The sequence below is a fragment of the Falco cherrug genome, chromosome 7 (assembly GCF_023634085.1).
Source record: "Falco cherrug isolate bFalChe1 chromosome 7, bFalChe1.pri, whole genome shotgun sequence".
NCBI classification, from domain to species: domain Eukaryota; kingdom Metazoa; phylum Chordata; class Aves; order Falconiformes; family Falconidae; genus Falco; species Falco cherrug.
This window is the reverse complement of record NC_073703.1, coordinates 19,371,822-19,390,607: the sequence shown is the minus strand read 5'-3', so window position 1 is coordinate 19,390,607 and position 18,786 is coordinate 19,371,822. Positions and strand designations below refer to the sequence as shown.

The 18,786-nt window shown below is 46.1% G+C and overlaps 1 protein-coding gene across 1 annotated transcript in view; it reads left to right on the top strand.

Annotated features, from left to right (window-relative positions):
• The first annotated feature begins 5,723 nt into the window (after positions 1-5,723).
• MYO1E (myosin IE) overlaps positions 5,724-18,786 on the top strand; it is a 92,946-nt gene continuing 79,883 nt past the window's right edge. The window contains exon 1 of the mRNA XM_055715453.1: positions 5,724-6,059. Coding sequence (XP_055571428.1) covers positions 5,739-6,059 — 321 coding nt within the window. The 5' untranslated portion in view covers positions 5,724-5,738. The remainder of the gene's footprint in view (positions 6,060-18,786) is intronic.

The window sequence follows — 18,786 nt, the reverse complement described above, 5'->3', positions numbered from 1 at the left end:
CTGGCTCTGGGTGGATACGAGCCACGCGATGTCCTGCACGTTGTGCCTGCGCCCAGCAGCACCCAAGGCTGGCAGCGCTGCAGCGTGCACATGCTGTTGTGGAGAGCAAGGTGAGGCGTGAATCCACGCTCCCGTGGACCTACTTATTTTCAAGTGTTCCCTGCATCAAAGGATCAGGCCAGAAACAAAACGTGCCATCGTGCTTTCCAAATGGGATAGTAACCAACTGAGAGTCGTAGGATTGTGGGATAATTTGTGTGAGAACGGACCTCAGGAGGACACTTGGCCAACCTCCTGCTGCAAGTGAGATCGTTGATGGGGCCAAATGCAGTTGTTCAGGGTTTTACCCGACCTGCTCCTGAAAACCTCCAAGGTTTCCAAGGTTCTCCAAGGATGGAGGTTTTCCACCCTCCTGCTCCCAGGCTGGGCTGGCCGCCGGCTGGGGGAAGGACGTGCTTGTTACCTGGTCTGAGCCTCTCTGGTTTGCATTTATGTTGTTGTCTTCCCCCACACACCACTGTGAAGAGTCTGGCTTTGCCATCTTGATGGCTTCCTCCTGGGTACTGGGGGCTCCTGTTCGGTCCCCCAAGGTCTGCTTTCATCAGCAAGTCCCACACCCCCAACGCTCCCCTTCTCTGAAGGGGTGGTGAGGCACTGGCACAGGCTGCCCAGGGAGGTGGTGGCATCACCATCCCTGGAGAGGTTTAAAAAACATGTAGCTTGGTGCTCAGGGACGTGGTTTAGTGGTGGGCTGGGCAGTGCTGGGTTAACGGTCAGACCTGGTGACCTCAAAGGTCTTTTCCAACCTAAATGATTCGATGATTCTATCTCACTGCCCTGCTGACCCACACAGCTGTGTCCTCAGACCCAGCAAATGTCCAGACTAAGTTTGTGCACCTGGACAGTTTTTGTGCACCTGCCTGGTGATTTTTCCTACTAAAGGACTGCTTGAATCCTCAACATTTTCTTGAGTATGTGTGTCTGCAGGAGGGCTTGAAAGCAAATTGTTATTTAAAGCAAATTGATGATAGTTATTTTAATTTCCAAACATGTCAACGTTTGTACTTCCTGCTGCAGTCATGGAATTAACATTAAAAGGTACCTCCATACCAGCTTGCAGTCCACTTTCCCCCTCTAGCCCTTGCTGGCAGAGCATTTAGCATGGTGAGGGCCAAGAGATGGGGAGGTGAGGTGTAAATGACTGTTCTTAGCTGTTCCCCAGGAACCCGTATCAGCCACTGTCCGACACAGGGTATTGAGGGGAATGATTTTTGGTTTGTCCCACACAGATGCTCGTTTCATCTTGTGTTACCAGACATTGTTATTTTTGTACTTAGATCACGTCTTTGATGTTTCTAACCAAAGCAGTCCTAAACTGTTGTATTTTATACAATTACATCTTCAGTGTAATTGATGCTGAACATGTAGTTTTATTTTCTTAAAGGCACATTCAGATCTCTTTCCTTGTCAAGGCCCAACATCAGCAATAACGTTAGTCTGTTCTAGAGCATTCAGCTGTCTCACTTAGGAATGGAGGCCCATTTTAAAAGATCATGGCATTACAGAATGGAGTAATTTAGGCTGGAAGGGACCGCGGAAGGGAATCTGGTCCAACGCCCCACTCAAAGCAGGTCTAATGTTGGTGTTGGATCAGGTTGCTCATCATAACATAAACTTTTGATCTTAAAAGCTTGTGTAATGTTTAAAAAAATCTTCCTCTGGGGAAAAAAAATGCAGTGCTTGTACTTTTGTTGATGTGAACCTACAAAGCCAGTCACAGGAACACAGGAGGCAAAACTCCTCCATTACCAAGTCCTTTGTGGACTTCTTCCAGTTTTAAACCAGCCTTGCAAATAACATTATTCATACATTTTGGGTTGCAGTTGGAGAAAAATTCAGCTCCATGAATTCTGAGTATCTCTTATGTCTGGGGCTTCTCTTAATCAAATCCAGAGTTAAAAGAGCCGCGTGCTAGTTTCCCTCAACTGCCCCCCCCAAAAAAAACCCCAACCCAACAACCAAACCAAACCAAAACCCAAAAAAACATTGGGTGAAAAAGGGCTGTTGAATTTGTTACTGTACTTTTTACCCCTGTGGTATGTTAGATGGGCACTGAACATGTTGATAAGCATGTTTTCTGAGCAGGGATGCTTCTCTAATTTAAGGCCAAAAAAAGAGGAAAGAAGGAAGGTGTTGTGGTAGGCACAGGGAAAGGGAGTGAAAGCAAGCTCAAATGATTATACTGTTTTCCAAAATGGAAATTTGTTCTAATCATTGACATGATTTCATCACATTTTAGGTCATAAACTTTTGCTTTTGTTTTATACGTGCCATTTTGTTTCTCCCTACATTTCACAAGAAGAATTTGCTGAATCCATTTTTTATTTTCTGTGAGACAAATTCTACATTCGTCAAGTGTAGCTGAAGACAGAACGTAACCATCTGCATTTTAGCAGAAAACGAAGATTACAAAGTGTCTGTTTATTCTTTGGAAAGCAGATACAGCAAAAAAATGCATTGAATTTTTGAAATTTCTTTAATTTTACACCATTTGTTTTTCTAGGGCAAAAATCCTTCATCTTTCTAAGACATACCAGATGGTGTGGTTTTCTAACTAAATGTATGGTGTCTTGTTAAGGGTATTAAGCCTTATTTTATGGCTTTCAGGCATTAATTATATTATTAATTAAATTATTCTGGTCAACAGAAGATAAATATGTGGCTTATAAAACTTAATCTAAATATATTTTGTGAGTAAGGAAAAAGTAGTAATACCTTTTTTTTTCTTTGCTGTCAGTTTCAGCCCATTAGAAAGCAGTCAGGGCAGTGCCTGTTTCATTAAAATTTCTAATTTTTTCCTGATTCCCTGATTTCTTGTAAGAGTTACTTCTTTCTGAAGCCACAATAATATTTTTAGAAGGGAGGGCAAGGGAAAGTCGTAGCCTGTGCTGTTTTCGGAGGTAAGGACCAGGCTCTTTTTTCGGCCAGTTTAGTCTTCCTGCGTTGCAGCATCAGCCTGCTCCCAGCTGGGTGCTGGCACACAGTGTCCCTCAGGCACTGGGTAGGTGGAAACACACGTGAGGTACCAGTCACGCTACAGGGGCAGCAACTTCTCTCGTGGTACAGCCCGCTGCTCCGTGGGCTTCAGGTGATGGCAGAGAGACCCTAGTCACTGCCATCAGGGCTGAGCCTGTACCCACCTCCAAAACAGAACGCTGAGGCAATAAACCTCTGCAAGCACCAAGGAGAAGCTTGTCCTGAAATGTTTTCCTGAAGTTCAGCACTAGTGATCCATGTAAGGAGGATCAAGTGCTGCAACTGGCACTTGCAGCCAGAAAATATCCGCAAAACAATTCCTAATGTTAGCATTTCTGCGCGTGAGCTGGTGTTACTAACCAAACACAACACTGCCAGACACTACACGCACTGAAAAAACTGATGGAAGTTCTTGCTGCCGGGAATTTTTCTTAAATCTTCTCCGGTTAGGATTTTTAAAGGTAAGCTGTTCATATGAATGTTATTGACAGAAATGTCACCACTTGTAAGTTTTGTGCATCATTGAAAAGTACAGAGATTCATTTTTACTCTGCTGGAGCGTCTCAAGATGAAGATGGGGGTTTTGCCTTCCTCAGGGCTGGCTGGTGGGCAGCGTCGGCTGGAGGAGCCCGGGCATGCAGGGCGTTCAGGCATGCCGCCACGGATGTTCGAAGGGAAATGCCTTCCCCTGCTTCTGGATGTGGATGCTGAATAAGTATCATTCACTTAATATAGTCAGCTTGGGAATTCCATGTTTATCATTAAAATCAGCAGAATTAAAGGGCTAGGTTTAAAAGCATGAAAAGGGTTCGTTGTGAATTAGGCTGTGTTGGGTGCACGCAGGTCTTAGCAAAGGCTCATGCAGATGCTGAGCACTGATGCCTTCGGCCCCAAAGTTTTTGGTGAAAGTCATCATCTGGTCCATCTAGAGCAGATGGACCCCAGTAGTGGACGTAGAATTCAGTGAACTTGGGACTAGTTTCTCGATTAGCTATCTGGCATGAATGCACTTTTTTACTCTTCTCCCACAATCCAGTTTCTCTACTTTTTTGTTGACTTTTTTTAAAGATATTTGTATGTGTTTGTAAACACACAGGCATGCAAATGTATATGTCTTAAGAAAATGAACCAAGGCATTACAAAAGGCCCACATCCAAAGCAAACGGAAAAAAAATACAAAACCTATATAAATTCTCTTTCTTGTGTTGGCCCTATACACGCTTTCTGAATTCTTTACATTTTTTCACCACTTTTTATCACAGCCTCGTAACTTTGTGTAACATGTCCGTGTTCAGATGAAATACTAGGCAAACTATTTTTGTCCTATTTCCATAAAACTGCTGTTACTTACCTTCTGTTGGGAATTGACGTGTGAAACTCATCTCCTGCGAAGTTCTGCTCGCTTTTTAGCGCTATCAAATATATTTTTGCTTTAATAGCTACTGCGGCTCCTATTTACCACCCAGCTACTTTCTCAGTGGGAATGTTTCCTACCCCTGGTACTGATGTCAGTTTACATCCAAGCAATCCACTATGGAAATCCCAAGCTTCGCACGATCAGTAGGCACACGGCGCAAGCCCAGCAGAGCCAAGGAGGTGTTTGGTGCTCTACAAAACCAAGGGTGACGCGTCCAAGGGGCTGTTGGGTTTCATCCAACAGCCGAAGTTTGTGGGAGCTGAGAGGGGGCCAGGTGGCTGAAGTTTTGTCCCGTGGATTGGATGCCTCAATGTTGAATGTGTAAGCCTTCATCAGCCATGTTTAACGTATCCTGCAGCCAGATCCATGAGGACGAGGCCACATGCTTGTGCAGAGCAGACGGGGCTGCAGAACCAGCACTGTTCACAAGCGAATCTGCTCACGCCTAATCTCTAACTTCATTTGGAAGCAAGACTTTGTTTATAAAAGCAATAACAATTGAGCAAATTAGTCTGTAGAAGCTACGCCCTGTATTTTCCAATAACTGCAACTTTTAATCAGAAATAAAGACCAGTAATAATGTCTAAGGAGGAACAGCATGAGTGGTACCTGTTGGGAGTGCTTTACAGGGTAGCGGGGGAGCAGCACTGGCGTACGGCCGGGGCCTGGCCGCTGCGGTGATTGTTATGTGACAGTTTCCATTTTATTGATGTTATATTTATTTGTATTCTAGTTTAGAAGCGGTGGTTAGAAACGCATTCAACAGCTGGGCTGCCTGCCTGAGGAGGGGAGTCTGTTGGCAGGACTGCAGCCCTGGGCGGTGGGTGAGCGAGTGCCCGATCCCGTGGGCAGCACGGTCCCGGGAAGCAGCAGCGCGGTCGGTCCCGGGAAGCGGTATCCGCGGTGCCCTGGTCAAAGCAGCTGGAGCGCGGGGGAGCAGACGCCGGCCGCCAGGCGAGCACCCGGGTTTGTGGCGCTGGCCGGGGCGCACCCGGGGCTCGGCTCCGTACCCAGGCGGTGCCGGGCTGCTTCGTGCTTCGCGGCGCTCCCGGGGGCTGGGAGCACCGGGGTTCCGTGGCGCTTCCAGCGGCGCGCGCCAGGGGTACTGCTAACGCGGCTTCGCGGAGAGCACGGCCCGGCCCGGCCTGCCCCGCCCCGTACCGTACCGTGGCGCGGAGCCCCGGGCACAGGCCAGGCTGGCGGCGGGGCAGGACGGGCCGGGGCGCGGCGGCAGGCAGGGGCGGCCGGACCGGAGCGCGAGGCGGCGCCGGGATTCCCTCAGGGAATGACGTCCCGGCTGCGCGCGGCGATTGGCTGCGCCGCGGCGAGTTCGCTCCATTTATGGACACATCGCCCGCGCGGCCGGTACGGGGCAGCTCGCGCCTCCGCCGCGCTCCTTTATCCTTCCCCCGCCGGCGCGGGGCCCCGCGCTCGCGGCCCGCCCCGCCCCCGCGGGGCTGCTGCGCCTCGCGCCCCGCCCCGGCGGCCAGCTGCGCGCGCGGGAGGGCGGGCTCGCGCCCTGCCTCCCCCCCTCCCCCCCGTCCCGCCCGCCCGTCCCGGGGCGCCGGCGCGTCTGGCGGAGCGGCGGGCAGCGGTGGCCGCGATGGTAGGCGCGGGGCTCGGCCGGGGGGGCTGGGGGGGCCGGCGGTGAGCGGGGCCGTGCCGTGCCGGCGGTGAGCGGGGCCGTGCCGTGCCGGGTGCTGCCGGACCCGCGGAGGTGCCGCCGCCGGGGCAGGGCGGCCGCGCTCCTCAGCCGCGTCCCGGGGCAGCGGGGCCGCCCGTCCCGTCGCGGGGCTGGGGCCGGGGCAGCGGCAGGGCCGGCGGTGCGGTGCCAGTCCGCCCGCCTCCCGCCAGCCTGAGGAGGCTCCGTGCGCCGGCGGCCCCGGGCGGGGGGAGCCCCGCGGGGAGGTAACGCGGCGGCGGCGCCGAACAACAGGTGACGCGGCCCCTCGGCGGCTCCCGGCCCGGGCACTGCCGCGGCGGGCGGGGACACGCGGTGCCGGCACAAGCGGCCGGTGCCGGGCTGGGGGCAGCTGGGGTCCAGCCGCTGAGCCGCGTTTGTCGTTACCGATTGGCGCCGGATGATTGATAACAGCTCTCAGCTGAAGCCATCCAGGTGGCGGTCACGGCTGCCTGTTACACGAGAACTCGGCGAACAGTCCCAGGTGGTAATAAACCAGGTTAAAGTCCGTAACCTCAGAACGCTGCCTAATGGGTGACTTGGGTAAAAGCAGGATAGTGAAGATCTGAGAGTTGAGACGCTTGGAGAACATCGGCTTTACTCCTGCTAGGGCTTAGCTCCCGTTGTGTCCGGGGCTGGCCAGCCCGGTGCCGGTGCGCGTGGCGCTGTGCCCGCTTAGGCAGGGCGCTGGCTCGGGCCCCTCGCTCCTGGTGCTGCTGCCAGGCTCCCTGCGCCTTGGCTTGCTGCGGCCAGTGCCCCCGTGCATGGATACGCTGGTGCTGAGCACGGTCCTTGCCTTCGATAAAGGTCGGGAAGCTAACGTTTCTGTCACGGGTGGGGACAGTGACACCACCACAGTGCTGCTGTGGGTGAGGCAGGTCCCTGCGTTCCCTGGGAGGTGGCTGTGCAGCCAGGTGGTGCCCATCAGCTCTTCAGCCCCAACCTTTGCTCGCCGGTGCTGGGTCACAGGCACTTGGCACAGCCACGTCCTGGCGGGGATGAGGTGGCACTCCCTGCCTGGGCTGCGGGATGCGAAATGGGGCTGGAGCACCTTGGTGCGGGTCCTTCAGCGATTCTGCCTGTTAGTAACACTGTGGGGTCTGTGGGTCTGCTAGTCGATCCGTTGTGGACCTCTGGATCTGTTAATTCCCTTTTAATAAAAGGTTTTAATCAAGATACAGTTCTTGCGAACACATGTAACTCATAACGTACTCAATGAGTTTTACTTGATCAAAGTAGGAGAACCAGTTTCTTCCACAAGTATGCCCCTTTCAGGGAACTGCTCAGGCAGTTACGCTCCAGCTTTTAATTCGATACTGAAATAGTCTTGAATTAATCTCTTTGCTGTGAGACCCCAAGCTAACGTGAACTGCATTTTTTTTTTTTAAGATTGTCCATAAGTGGTGATTACAACAAAACCGGAAAAGATTGTTTTTAAAAGTACTGCTTTTTCAAAGGACTATGCCCAAACAATTGTTTGGTAATTATTAGGAGGTAGTATTTTGTAGCTTAGGAAGTTGGCAGAGGGATTGCCTGGCAGGACTTACAATGACTGCTTACAAACATGAATCATGCTGTTAATATCCTGAAATGTTATACTCATTCTCTGTGCTGTATAAAAAAGCTCATGTTATTTCCTTTATTTTTGTCTTGACAACTTTGATTTCGGGGGGGGGGGAGGAGGAAGCAAAATGTCACAGGAGTGCTTTGTGTTGTCTAAATTAAGTCTTTTCTGCCACATTGTCTCCATAGACCTTAGAGTGACCTTTTCATGTTCTGACAGGGCCTGCAGCGCGGGGAGCTGCGTTACTGCTGACATGGGTTGTAGTTGTTTCGTGCTTCTGGGGCAGCCCGGTGCAGCAGAGCAAACAAAGGTGATGCTGGTGTAAACATGTTCCTAGCCTTTGTGCCTTGGTGCATTGCCCCCCTCGGGTCTGCTGGCAAGGTGGTGCAGTGCTGTGCAACCTGGCGATACGTGTGCACTTTTTTGCTGGTTTATTTTTAATCCAGATGGATGTCTACAGCCAGTTAACAGTGTGGTTTCAGGAGGAGATCCACACACACGCGAATAGGTTTCAGAGGGAGCTGCTTCATGGCTCTGTGCTACAGTACAAGGTGGGAATGAGCAACAGTGGGGCAAAACTGCATTAAAGCTGACAGCTCTAAGGAACAGGTGGCAACTGTTGACATTTTCCTCTTGAAATTTTTTGAATTAAAAATGAACTAGAGCCTGGAATAGCTTAGCTGCAATTTACAAGTCTTCAAAAATGTGTATTTTGTTAGTGCAAACTAGTCCTGCTCCAGTGAAGGGCTGGATCCTTGATGTTCAGGAAACCCCTCAGTGCAACTAAGCTGAAACTTGGTTGAAGTAAGGTCAGGTGAACTCTAAGCAACTTTTGCTTTTATACTGTGAGTTTGGACCTTCAGAGGTAGTTCATGGAGGTGCATTGGGGGATCTTATCTGGAGTTGGATAGAGTATCTGTATCAGGTGACAAAAGTAATCTTGTCACATTAAGGCGACAACATCATCTTGAACCTTTCACTTAAGTAGCTTTGTAGCCTTCAGGGAAAGGTTGTTCCCCTGAGTACTCTCAGCTGGCTTTCCCTCTTATGGATAAAACATTAATCAACAAGCATAATACTGTTTCTAAGGCATAAACTGCTACCACACTTTAAAAAAACCAAACAAGAAAAACCTGAACAAAACACAAACCCAATTAAATACCCCAACAACAACCCATCAGTGATCAACTTTGCCTGCTTTTGCATGATGTGTTCTGGATTACTTCTGCTGAAGTTTTGTACCACTTTGCTGGGGAGAGTGTGAAAGGAAGGCTGCAAGAGCAAGCAGGTTTAGCAGTATCTGGATTAACTCAAAAATTGTCGAGCAAGCCAGGGTTGTCTGATTCACTTATGTTTAAAAAAAAAAAAAAGGCGTTCATATGTTGCCTTTAACCAACACTTCAGTGCTAAGCGCTTTTCTGTAGCACTGTGGTCAGTATGTGCATTTTTACCGGGGTGCATTTGGTGTCTTCCTCTTTCTACCTTTTCAACAAAGACGGAAGGTTGGTTCTTAAAAGGAATCATTTTATAGCAGGTCAACATAGCTTGACATCAGTAGAAGCCAGATATTTATAGCCCAATCCAGTAGGATGCTGGGGATGTCTTGTTTACATGTATTGCCTGTGAAAGTCTGCAAAAATGAAGATGACTCAATTGGCCTGAAAGGACTTGCTAGCTGTCTGGTTTTGGTCCAGGAATAGCTAATGCGTGATGTGAGATGGGACCTTGTATCTTGAGGGTTTTTTTACCTGCAAGGAAGTCACAAGCAATACATAGATGATTGTGATTTTGAAGGGTGCGTTTGCCTGGTGCTGCAGACAGTAGCGTAAGCTCAGCCTTGCTCTCTGCCAAATGTGTAATAGTGGAGAGGGTAACGGCATGTGCTTCGCATTATGGCTAGAGGTGCATTAACGGAAAAATCTTCCAGCTGTATGGTGTTTCTGTCTGGCTGAAACATAAAGTATAATAAAACAGTAGCATGTTCAATAGTAAAGCTAATGATTCATACTCGATGTGTTTTGTTTAGGTTTACGTTGCGTGCGTGCTTGTCTCTGTTTCTTTCCGATTTAGACCTCTAGAATGGTTTGTGGATGTGTTGTGTATGTTAGAGCACATTTTCAGAAAATGCTAACGTATGCAGGATGTTGCCCAAATGCAGCTTTTGCAGCTGAAAACAGAACCTGATGGTGTATGTATGTACCATCTTAGGTATTTTTCTCATAATATCTTTTGCCTTCCAGAATTGCTTTTTTTTCCGCCCTCTCCATACATAACTAGCTTGTTGTGAAGGAAATGGGGTGACAATGCCGGTAGTAGTTTAACTAAACTGTCTGCAGCCACTTTCTCTTAATTTGAAGGGATAACTTGCCCCAGTCTTAGTGCCTTGTTTTAAAGCATTGCTGTGTACGTGCCATGTGGGAAGTTAAACCAAGCCTTTTAGAGCCTTTGTGATAGCCAGCCAGTGAAATGTTGTCAAGCTTTTGCTGAGTTCTCAGCAAAATCTTAGTAATAGTCTCAACTTAACATGGAAAGTATGCTTCCTTGCTTGAAACACTAAGGCGTTGTACATCTCTTCAGAGAAGTCTTCTTGGCTCCTTTTGTAATAACTTGAAATATTTTTCCTTCATAAATACCAGTTTGATCTCTTCCCAGTTTTAGGGGAGGGGGGAAAGTGACATTGGTCTAAATGGTCATACGCTGCTCCATCCAAGTTATATCAAAGAATAAAGGGGTTTTACTTCTCTATTCCCAGTTTCAGGGAGTCAGAAATGCCTGTGTGTTCTAATGCCTTTTAATACAGTAGGCGTATTACTAATGTGTAGAGAACATGGAAATAAACATCTTCAGAGCTACAGAAGAATCCTTTATATCAATACAGCCTAATTAGTTTTAGCTGCTGCATCTGATGAGGAAGGGAGCAAAAAAGTAAGAGGTCACCTTTCCTACTAACCTCCTAGCTCTTACGCTTGCTCTGCCAGGGACCCTGGGTGACCCTAGGGGTGCGCTTGCTGCGGTGGCACGAAGAGTTCTCACGTGGATAGCTGTGCTTCTGCTGGCAGGTACTGGTCTGGGGCTGGCCAGAAAGTTGTTCGTTTTTTGCTTACCCTCGGGTTCTGGTTGTTGCCACAATACACGGCTTATAAATGACCGATTGGTCTGCTTTCCTTTGCAATTTCCTAAAATGCTGTTGTAATGCAATACTTCAGTCTGCCTTTTTAGGAAGCTGGATTCTAGGTCAAGATGGTGTGTGGCTACTGGAAGGCATTAAGAGCTACGCTGGGGGGTTTGCACCTAATTAAAACAGGTTTTGTTCTGGGAGTTAACCGTGCAAGACTAAAAGGAGTAAAATCAAAAAGCAGTTCTCAGAACTGGGAAGAGCACATGTATACGTGTGTCTGTTTTACAAAAATAAAGATTTGGAAAACAGTTCAGTCCCTCTGCAAACACAGAGATTCCCAGGTGTAGGCTTTGGCAAGAAAGGGTTGGCTTGCACTATTTTTAATTTTTTGAATGAAGCCACTTTGTACAATCTAAAGTCTCGCCTCAAGTATGAGCAACAAAAGCTCACATCAGCGTGAAATGCTGAACCTTTTGGGGAAAATCATATAACTGTTCTCTTACACATTTTCTCATCTGCTGGAGGTCATAATTTCCTTGCTATATTATTGTCAGCCGAGGAGCCTTTCTGGTTGAAGCTAGCCACTAGCAGATGGCCAGTGTTCCTGTTACTCCTGTGGAAGTGTCTTTTTTTTTTTTTTTTTTTTTTTTTTACTGCTTGTATGGGGAGTAGTATTACAGGTGTATGGGCCGCTTGCTAATTTTTGAAACCAATGTAGCCAGAAAGACTCTCTTAGCTGTTGTATGTTGTCTGGCTCTTACTATTTCTACTACGTGGATCTAAAAATATTGACAAATATCAGAGAAACATGGCAGAAAGTAAACAAGAATCTTTCTCCCTATCTTCAGATCTGAACCGAGAGCTGTCTCTTACTGTGCCCAGTTGTTTAGACAGCCACCTCACCTAATGGTTAGGACTCTTGTGCAATCCTAGCCTCCGAGCTTGGGTGTGAGGAGCTGTATTTCGGTCAGACCTTCCTGGGCGCAATTCAGGCTTCCTCGTCTCCTGCTCCCTTCCCCCACGTTCCTGAGATGCCATCACTGTCCTGCCCAGGAAGTACAGGCTATCGCTCATCTGCTGATTCATCCTCATCTTCTGGTTTTCCTATTCACCTACTCATTTCCTCCCCTTCTCCTGCCCTCACTGCTCTAAAACTGGTGTGCAGTCATCTCCTGGCAGTGCTCCGCGTTAGGAAAAGGTTTCTTTGTCTAAAGCATTTCCACACACTGAACCTTACAGGTATTTTCTGCCTATTTTTAATAAATATGCTTTGCAGGAATGTGTAAATGGCTAAACAGATTCAGAATTTGACTGCTTGTACAACAGCAAGTGCATCTAAGCTCAAGATTATTTAATATAAGTAGCCTAGGAGGGTGGGCATGATCAAGGATCTTTCTCCAAAGCCACAGCAGCATTTAATTGGCTTTAAAACTGTCGGTGGATTTTATTTATAAAGTGTATTTCTACAAAAAAAATCTGAATTGATTTTTTTTTTAATTGAAAATACTTTTTCAAACAAAGCCTATGAGAGAGCTGACAAGGAAAGCGGTGTTGATAATTGAGGCATGAGTCAGAGAGCGATGCTCATTGGGAAGCATACTTAGGAGGTGCTCTTAAGTATGAAGAATTACCTACTAACATTACTTGCTAAGTTCAGCAACTAAGTGTGAACTTTACAGTTAAAGCCAGACATTAGCAGATCTGCAGCGTGCTTCCTGGTCAGTGCTGTTCTAGAAGTTAAAAGGGACTATAGAATGGGTCCGGTGCTGGGCTCTCTGCATCTGGGTGAGCCTTCTGCAGCTGCCAGAAGTGTCTCTGGGTGAAAGCCACTTCTGGCTGTCGGGGGAGCAGTGCAGAAGGCAAGGGCTTTATGCTCTTGGGATGATATGATGATAGATCTCTCTTTAGCCTATTTCATAAAAAAAAAAGGGGGGGGGGAACAAAAGGGTTTATGCAAAAGCATGTGCTTCTAGAAGCTATTTTGATGCTTTGTTCAGCAATCTGAAGTTTAAATGAGAGGGTTTTGTTGGCATCCCTCAGACAGGACTAGCTGCACTTGTCCCTGTGCAGGAAGTGAGGTTTTTTTTCCCTTGCCAGCTCACAACCACTCACTGAATCACCTTCGTCAGCTGAGCCTGAGTCTGTAACCAGTTCTCGGTCAGCCTTGTCTAATTTAACTGCTGAAGTCATATTCAGGTCTGAACAGTGCAGCCTGATGGCCTTCATAAAACATGTCAAATGTCCTTAATACACAGAAAGATTTAAAATCTTTCATGCTTGTGTCTTATGAAATAGCATGCTGCCAGATGTTTGATCCTGCCCATGGGTTGGTCTTCTGTTTTCAATCTGACATTCCACAACGTTTGTGAGGCTTTAAATTCTAGACAGTTTACCAGTGCATGCTGTTGTCTTTTTGCAGCGATTTATGTCTTTTCCTGTGCTTTGAGTTGTATATTGATAATAGCAGAAATATGGAAAGATGCAGGTTGGGACCTTTTGTCAGTAATACATTCGCAGTGCCAAGTAGTAGTCAGGAATTTGTCTCATCTTGTTTTGTTTTTCTCCCCCGCCCCCCCCCCCCCCCCCCCCCCCCGCCTTGAAGGGTACAAGTCTGCACAAATGCCTAAGTGCTTCCAAAGTTGTTTTTGCAGTAACTCTTAACCCTATGCTAATCCCAACTTTGTAAAGGAAGATGTTGATACAAACTGTATTTGAATTTTGTACTTGTATATTTGAATTATATTTCAAATATAATTTGAAACATATTTTGAAGTCCTTCGGGTTTTGACTCCTGTACACTCTGACAGCTTGTTTGTTATGAAAATAATACTGGTCTGGGGAGTTAGTTGGAAGATTCCAAGGACCAAAGTTTGTCTAGGTATTGTTAAGATGTATATGTGTACAGCACTAGTATGATGTTAGGTGTTGGGCTTTGAGCTGTTGTGGTGGTTCGGGCATGCACTTTTGATTGTTCAGGTTTTTGACTTTTATTGCAGATGTCTTAGTATCTGAACTGGAAAATACTTCATTTGCCAAGTGCAAGCTGTGTTCTTGAGGCATATTGAAGGAGTGCTTTCATTAAACCCGATCTTAAAGGTCATTTTGTGGTACTCAAAAGCATGTGCGTACTTTTTGAGTTGGAGTATTTGGTTTTTGTTTCAGTGTTTGGGAAGAACTTGATTTGTCTGTTTATCAATCTTGAAAGAATCTGTTTTCCTGTACAGCACCCCCAACTGTAATCACTATGTACTTAAAGGGAAACATGCAAAAGTGTAACAGTACTTGAAAACCAGTCATACTTCTAGCACAGATACTTAAATTGAGGGATTTCAAATTTGGAGAGATTAATTGCAGAAAGGATATAAAGCTGCAAAACCACCCATCCTTGCTTTCTGAACACTAGCTGTCTGCATAGTTTGAGTTAATAAATAATTCTACAGTATCTTCTGGTAAAGCCAGTGAAACAGGGATTTTGCATAATTGTTTCTGCTATCTTGCTATTGGCACTTAGAAATTGTTATCTAAATATAGATCATGTGTTTGAACGAACTAGTCACAGGATGTGACCATCTAGGGGTAAAAGACTAATGAGTCACAGGAGTCCATCATTGTATGGACTTGTGTCATATTTAATTCTGTAATTTTTTGTTGATTTTTGTCAGAATTAGTACAGTTTTTATGGAAGCAAGTTAGATTGACACCGTACCTTTGTCAGGAAACTTCTGATACCTTTCCTACTGTAATTTGAATTAAAAATTTGGGTGCTGTGGAAACTGATATATTACAAAGTATGTTTTTTACGTATAGCTTCTATACCATGTAACATCCTGCTGACACTGTTCTTGTGTAAACTTGATTAGTTCCAGAATTCTGAACTGCTTTAATCCATGAAAACAAGTACTTGACTTCACCAATTAAAATGCAATAGTCCCAATAAGAACAGAATTACTTCAGCTAGATTTATTTTTTTTCAGTTAAAACCTGTTCCTTATGCACAGTTGTGTTTCCAGGACCTGATGCTGTATTGTTGGTAGCCTCCAAAACCTTTTTCAGTGCTTCCCCTCAACTTTAAATATACGCTGGGAGCTACTATATTGGTTGTTAATTGCTAGATTCGGCAAACCAAAGATTCCTACAAAAATATTCTGGTCTTTGCAGTGGAAAAGTAAAAATAACTTCTCAGGGTAGGGCAATTTGGATGTTTTGAGGGTATCCTGGCTGTTCGTTGTGTAACCTGCAAGACCTGAACAGCCTGGGGTAAGGTGACTTTTTGGAATCACCTGGCCCCAGTGGAAGGGCAGTAGCTGAAACCTGTGGAGACCTCTGTGGCAACGTGTGTAGATCTCTCCTGAAGCGTATCTGAACTGTTAGCCGTTTATTGCTCTGCAGCGGCTGTTGGCTTTGCAAAGCATCTCTTCCTGTAGCCGGGAGTTCCTAATTACGGACGCTTAAAGCCCACATTTGCTAGCTGCGTTAGTAAGGGGTCGCGCTAGCACACTCTGTGTGTGTGTCAGGAGGGACATTTTTCTCCCAGCTAAGTGATGTGACTCTGCAGGCCCCTCAGGGCTCACGTTTGATGGCCAGTGTCACATCCCGCTGGGCAGCGGTGGAAGGCAGAGTCCCTGCAGGAGACACCTTACGGACCCCTGTAAGGACCCACGTCCTGTTGGGTGGTGATCCTCGGCCGTAGGAACAGGTGTTGGCAAACAGGCTTTGCTCTTGGAGTTGGAGCAACTTATGCAGGCTATGCTATCAGTTACGGGGTTTTTAAAGATGAATTAGGCTTTACACAGGGGAAAAAGGTGAACTTGAATGTTGCTGGTAGCAAACAGAGGTCCTGTTGTGCCACTGCTGATGTCTACAGAGGTCTGATTTGAGATTTGGCCTTTAATGAGCAAAAACTTGAGTTGTGTTTAAAGCAGGGTTGGGGTGGGTGGGAAGGGGAATGACCTCATTGCAGGAGAGGCCGCTGCTTTTGCTATTTTACTTTTTCTCACTTGTGTTATGTCAGTGTTGGGTTGCAACCACAGTGTTCAAGGCACGATTGTTTTCAGGTGAGGGGGTAGGGACAGGTCTTCAGTGGAGCGAGTTGTATGAGGAGCGTGCCTAACCAAGTGGAGGAGGACTGGAGGTGCCTGCGTACCCAATATGTGGAACTTGAGATCTGTGTTGAATACCTGTTTCTAGCAACCAAGTCTGGCTTCTTCAGCAGCTTAGGTATTTGCTGTAAGGCAAGAGTGACAGTTGTGGACACTATATAATAATTTATACCTGCATGGCAGTGAAGGACTAGACCTGGTGTACTGAAGAAAATAAGAATTTGCCCGGTTTGATATTTGCTTGAAATAACAGTTAAATCAGCATGTGTGATGCTCTGTGGTTAATGAAACTTTTGATACAACTGAAATGGGTTCTGTTGTTTAAAAAGGTACATACAGTAATGGAGACTGATCTGTACTAGCTTAAAGCTGCCTTCAGAGACACAGGTGTGTATTCTGCACAGAATGTGCTCCAGCCTCCACGGACCTTGGCCTCAGTCTCAGGAATAACTAATGAAGTGTGCAAGCCTCACGTGAGGCTACAAGTTGGTTAAACTTGAGCAGCCCACAGCAGCAGAGAACGGATTAATTATTTCACGTAGATGGTGCAATTGTTAACTGAAACGCATACTTGGTTTTCCAGTTCTAGTGTCCGTTACCCAGCTGACTGCTCAGTCGGTCTGGAAGCTGTTCCCATGAGTGCTGTTCTTTAAAGCTTTTCTGGTGATAAATAGGAATTCTGGTTCCAGGGCTCCTAATGCCTGACATACCAGCACACCCAGTCCACAGAGACCCAATGTCGATGTGCAGAGTAAGTTCATGACCAGCCGTGGTTTCTTCCTGTAGTTTACTTTGTGTTTTTATTCTTGGTTCATTCTAGGAACACTTGAGGGGGAGCGGAACAGCGGCTGCTTGCTCCCATGTTTGGTGGTGGTCTAGACCATGAAAATGAACATTCTTCCTCACTGAGGGGGGTGGTAGGGTGTTTCTGGACAATCTGACCTGCCTCAAACCATGGTTTAATCTTGGCAGGGTCACATTGGTTCTATTTTCTTTGTAGCTGTGTACAGTGCAGTTTTCTACGTGGAGTTGCAGTGATGTTAAGCAGTTGGGTGGCACTAACGGGGTGGGTTAAGGTAAGTGGGCCTGCAACTAATAATAAAAGCTTGTCTTTACATAGTTACAAGTCATTCTACAGCAGAACTTCCATTTGTCTATACATCTTAATTTATAATGCACCACTACTAAGAACTGGAATTAGTGGAGGCTACAAAGTACTTCCAGTGAAATGAACACTCAGCCTTTAATTGCTGATAGTGGAAGAGGAAAGAATGTCAGTGGCACCTCCTAGCTTGCTCCTTGATGTTTGGTTTTTTTTTTCTTGAGACCTGTACTTGGATGGGCTTGTGTTCCAAACCCTAAACCTGCTTTCTTAAACAGTCACTAATAAAGGCTTTTTGAAGGAAGCAAATACAGTGTACTTCAGAAAAGCATTGTAATCACTAAAAATTTACTCCCTGCTGAAATAGCTGGCTTACCTGCTCCCGTGCAATTCACCAATAAAAATACAAAGCAATTCTGTGACAGCAGATTTTGATCTTCAGTTAAAAGTCCTGAGCTTGACCTCTTCTTGTTCTTAAGAATTGCAGTCAGACTAAATATAAAGTTTAGCTGCATGGATCAGACTGCCCAAAATTGAACCATTATGGATACAGTCTTGACAGAGCTCAAAGCTTCCAATTCTGGATAAGAAAGGAATGCATGAAACCCAGCCAGAAGAGCATAATGCAATACAAAATCCTAAATACCTGTTTCAATGACATAGGCTAAGTTTATAAGACTTAAACAACTTTTTTCCCAGTCCTGAAAGTTTCTTTTGTGGAAAGAAATTTAAGAGCTGTTTATTCTGCAAACAGCCTTGACGGTGTGAAAGATGACAGGTGCTGAAGCAAGTTTATTTGGGCTGCACTGACAGTACAGCCTGTACCCTTAAGCATATGGGCAGATGCCTCATAATCTTTTGCCGTCACTGAGGATGTTCTGATGAATCTGTTCTGAAGGTAGTAGTTTGGATGTAATGGAGAGGCATGTTGTTACCACAATTAATGAATTAGTCATGAATAGCTATTTAGTCTGACACACCTCGAGAGCGTTCACCTACTGAAATCAGGGTTTCTTTTGTTTGGATAATTTCTTAATGATACAGGCTGAGGCATTTTTGCACCTGAGGCCATTAGGTAATTTTTTCGCTTGACTTGTCCAATACATGGGTCTTTTCTCAGACTGGAATACATTTAAAATTGAACAAGCAGTTAGCAATCTTGTCCTTCTACTATATAGTAGGATTTTTCTTTGTGCTGAGTGCGGCTGGACCCTAGCCTGGGATTGCAAGGACAAAGCAGGCTGAACTGCTCCCATCAGTTCCGTTGTAACCTGCCTGTGGTGGTTTGTGCTGGATCTCAGATACTCAAGAACAGTTAAAAAGCTCCTAACTTAGTATGAGAAAAAAGAGTCTTTTTTTCAAATCAGAAATACCAGTGGTAACTGCCGTTCTAGAACGGACTGAAGACTTTGGGGAGTTCCTCCTAGCCTGCACTTCAAAATAAGTGCTGAGTCAGTAATTGGGATGTTGACTGCCTGTAGTTGTGAGGTGGCTGCAGTTGTGAATTTTACATCTGAAGCAGGCAGTGTTTTGGAAGAATATCCATTTTTATTTCAAAATTATTTTACCTGGGGACTACAATTAGATCTTAAAGTTAGAAGTCAAGGTCGGTTGATTGTGGGCTTTTTTGTGTCTTCTGGTCCATCCTGGCTAAACACCCCCACCCCACCCCCAGCTTAAAGTATTTTGTCTTCTGCTCTTTACAGATGGAGAGTAGTAGGCTAACTATAAAATACTAATCCTGTTGCTGTTTGCTCCTGGAGAGTGCA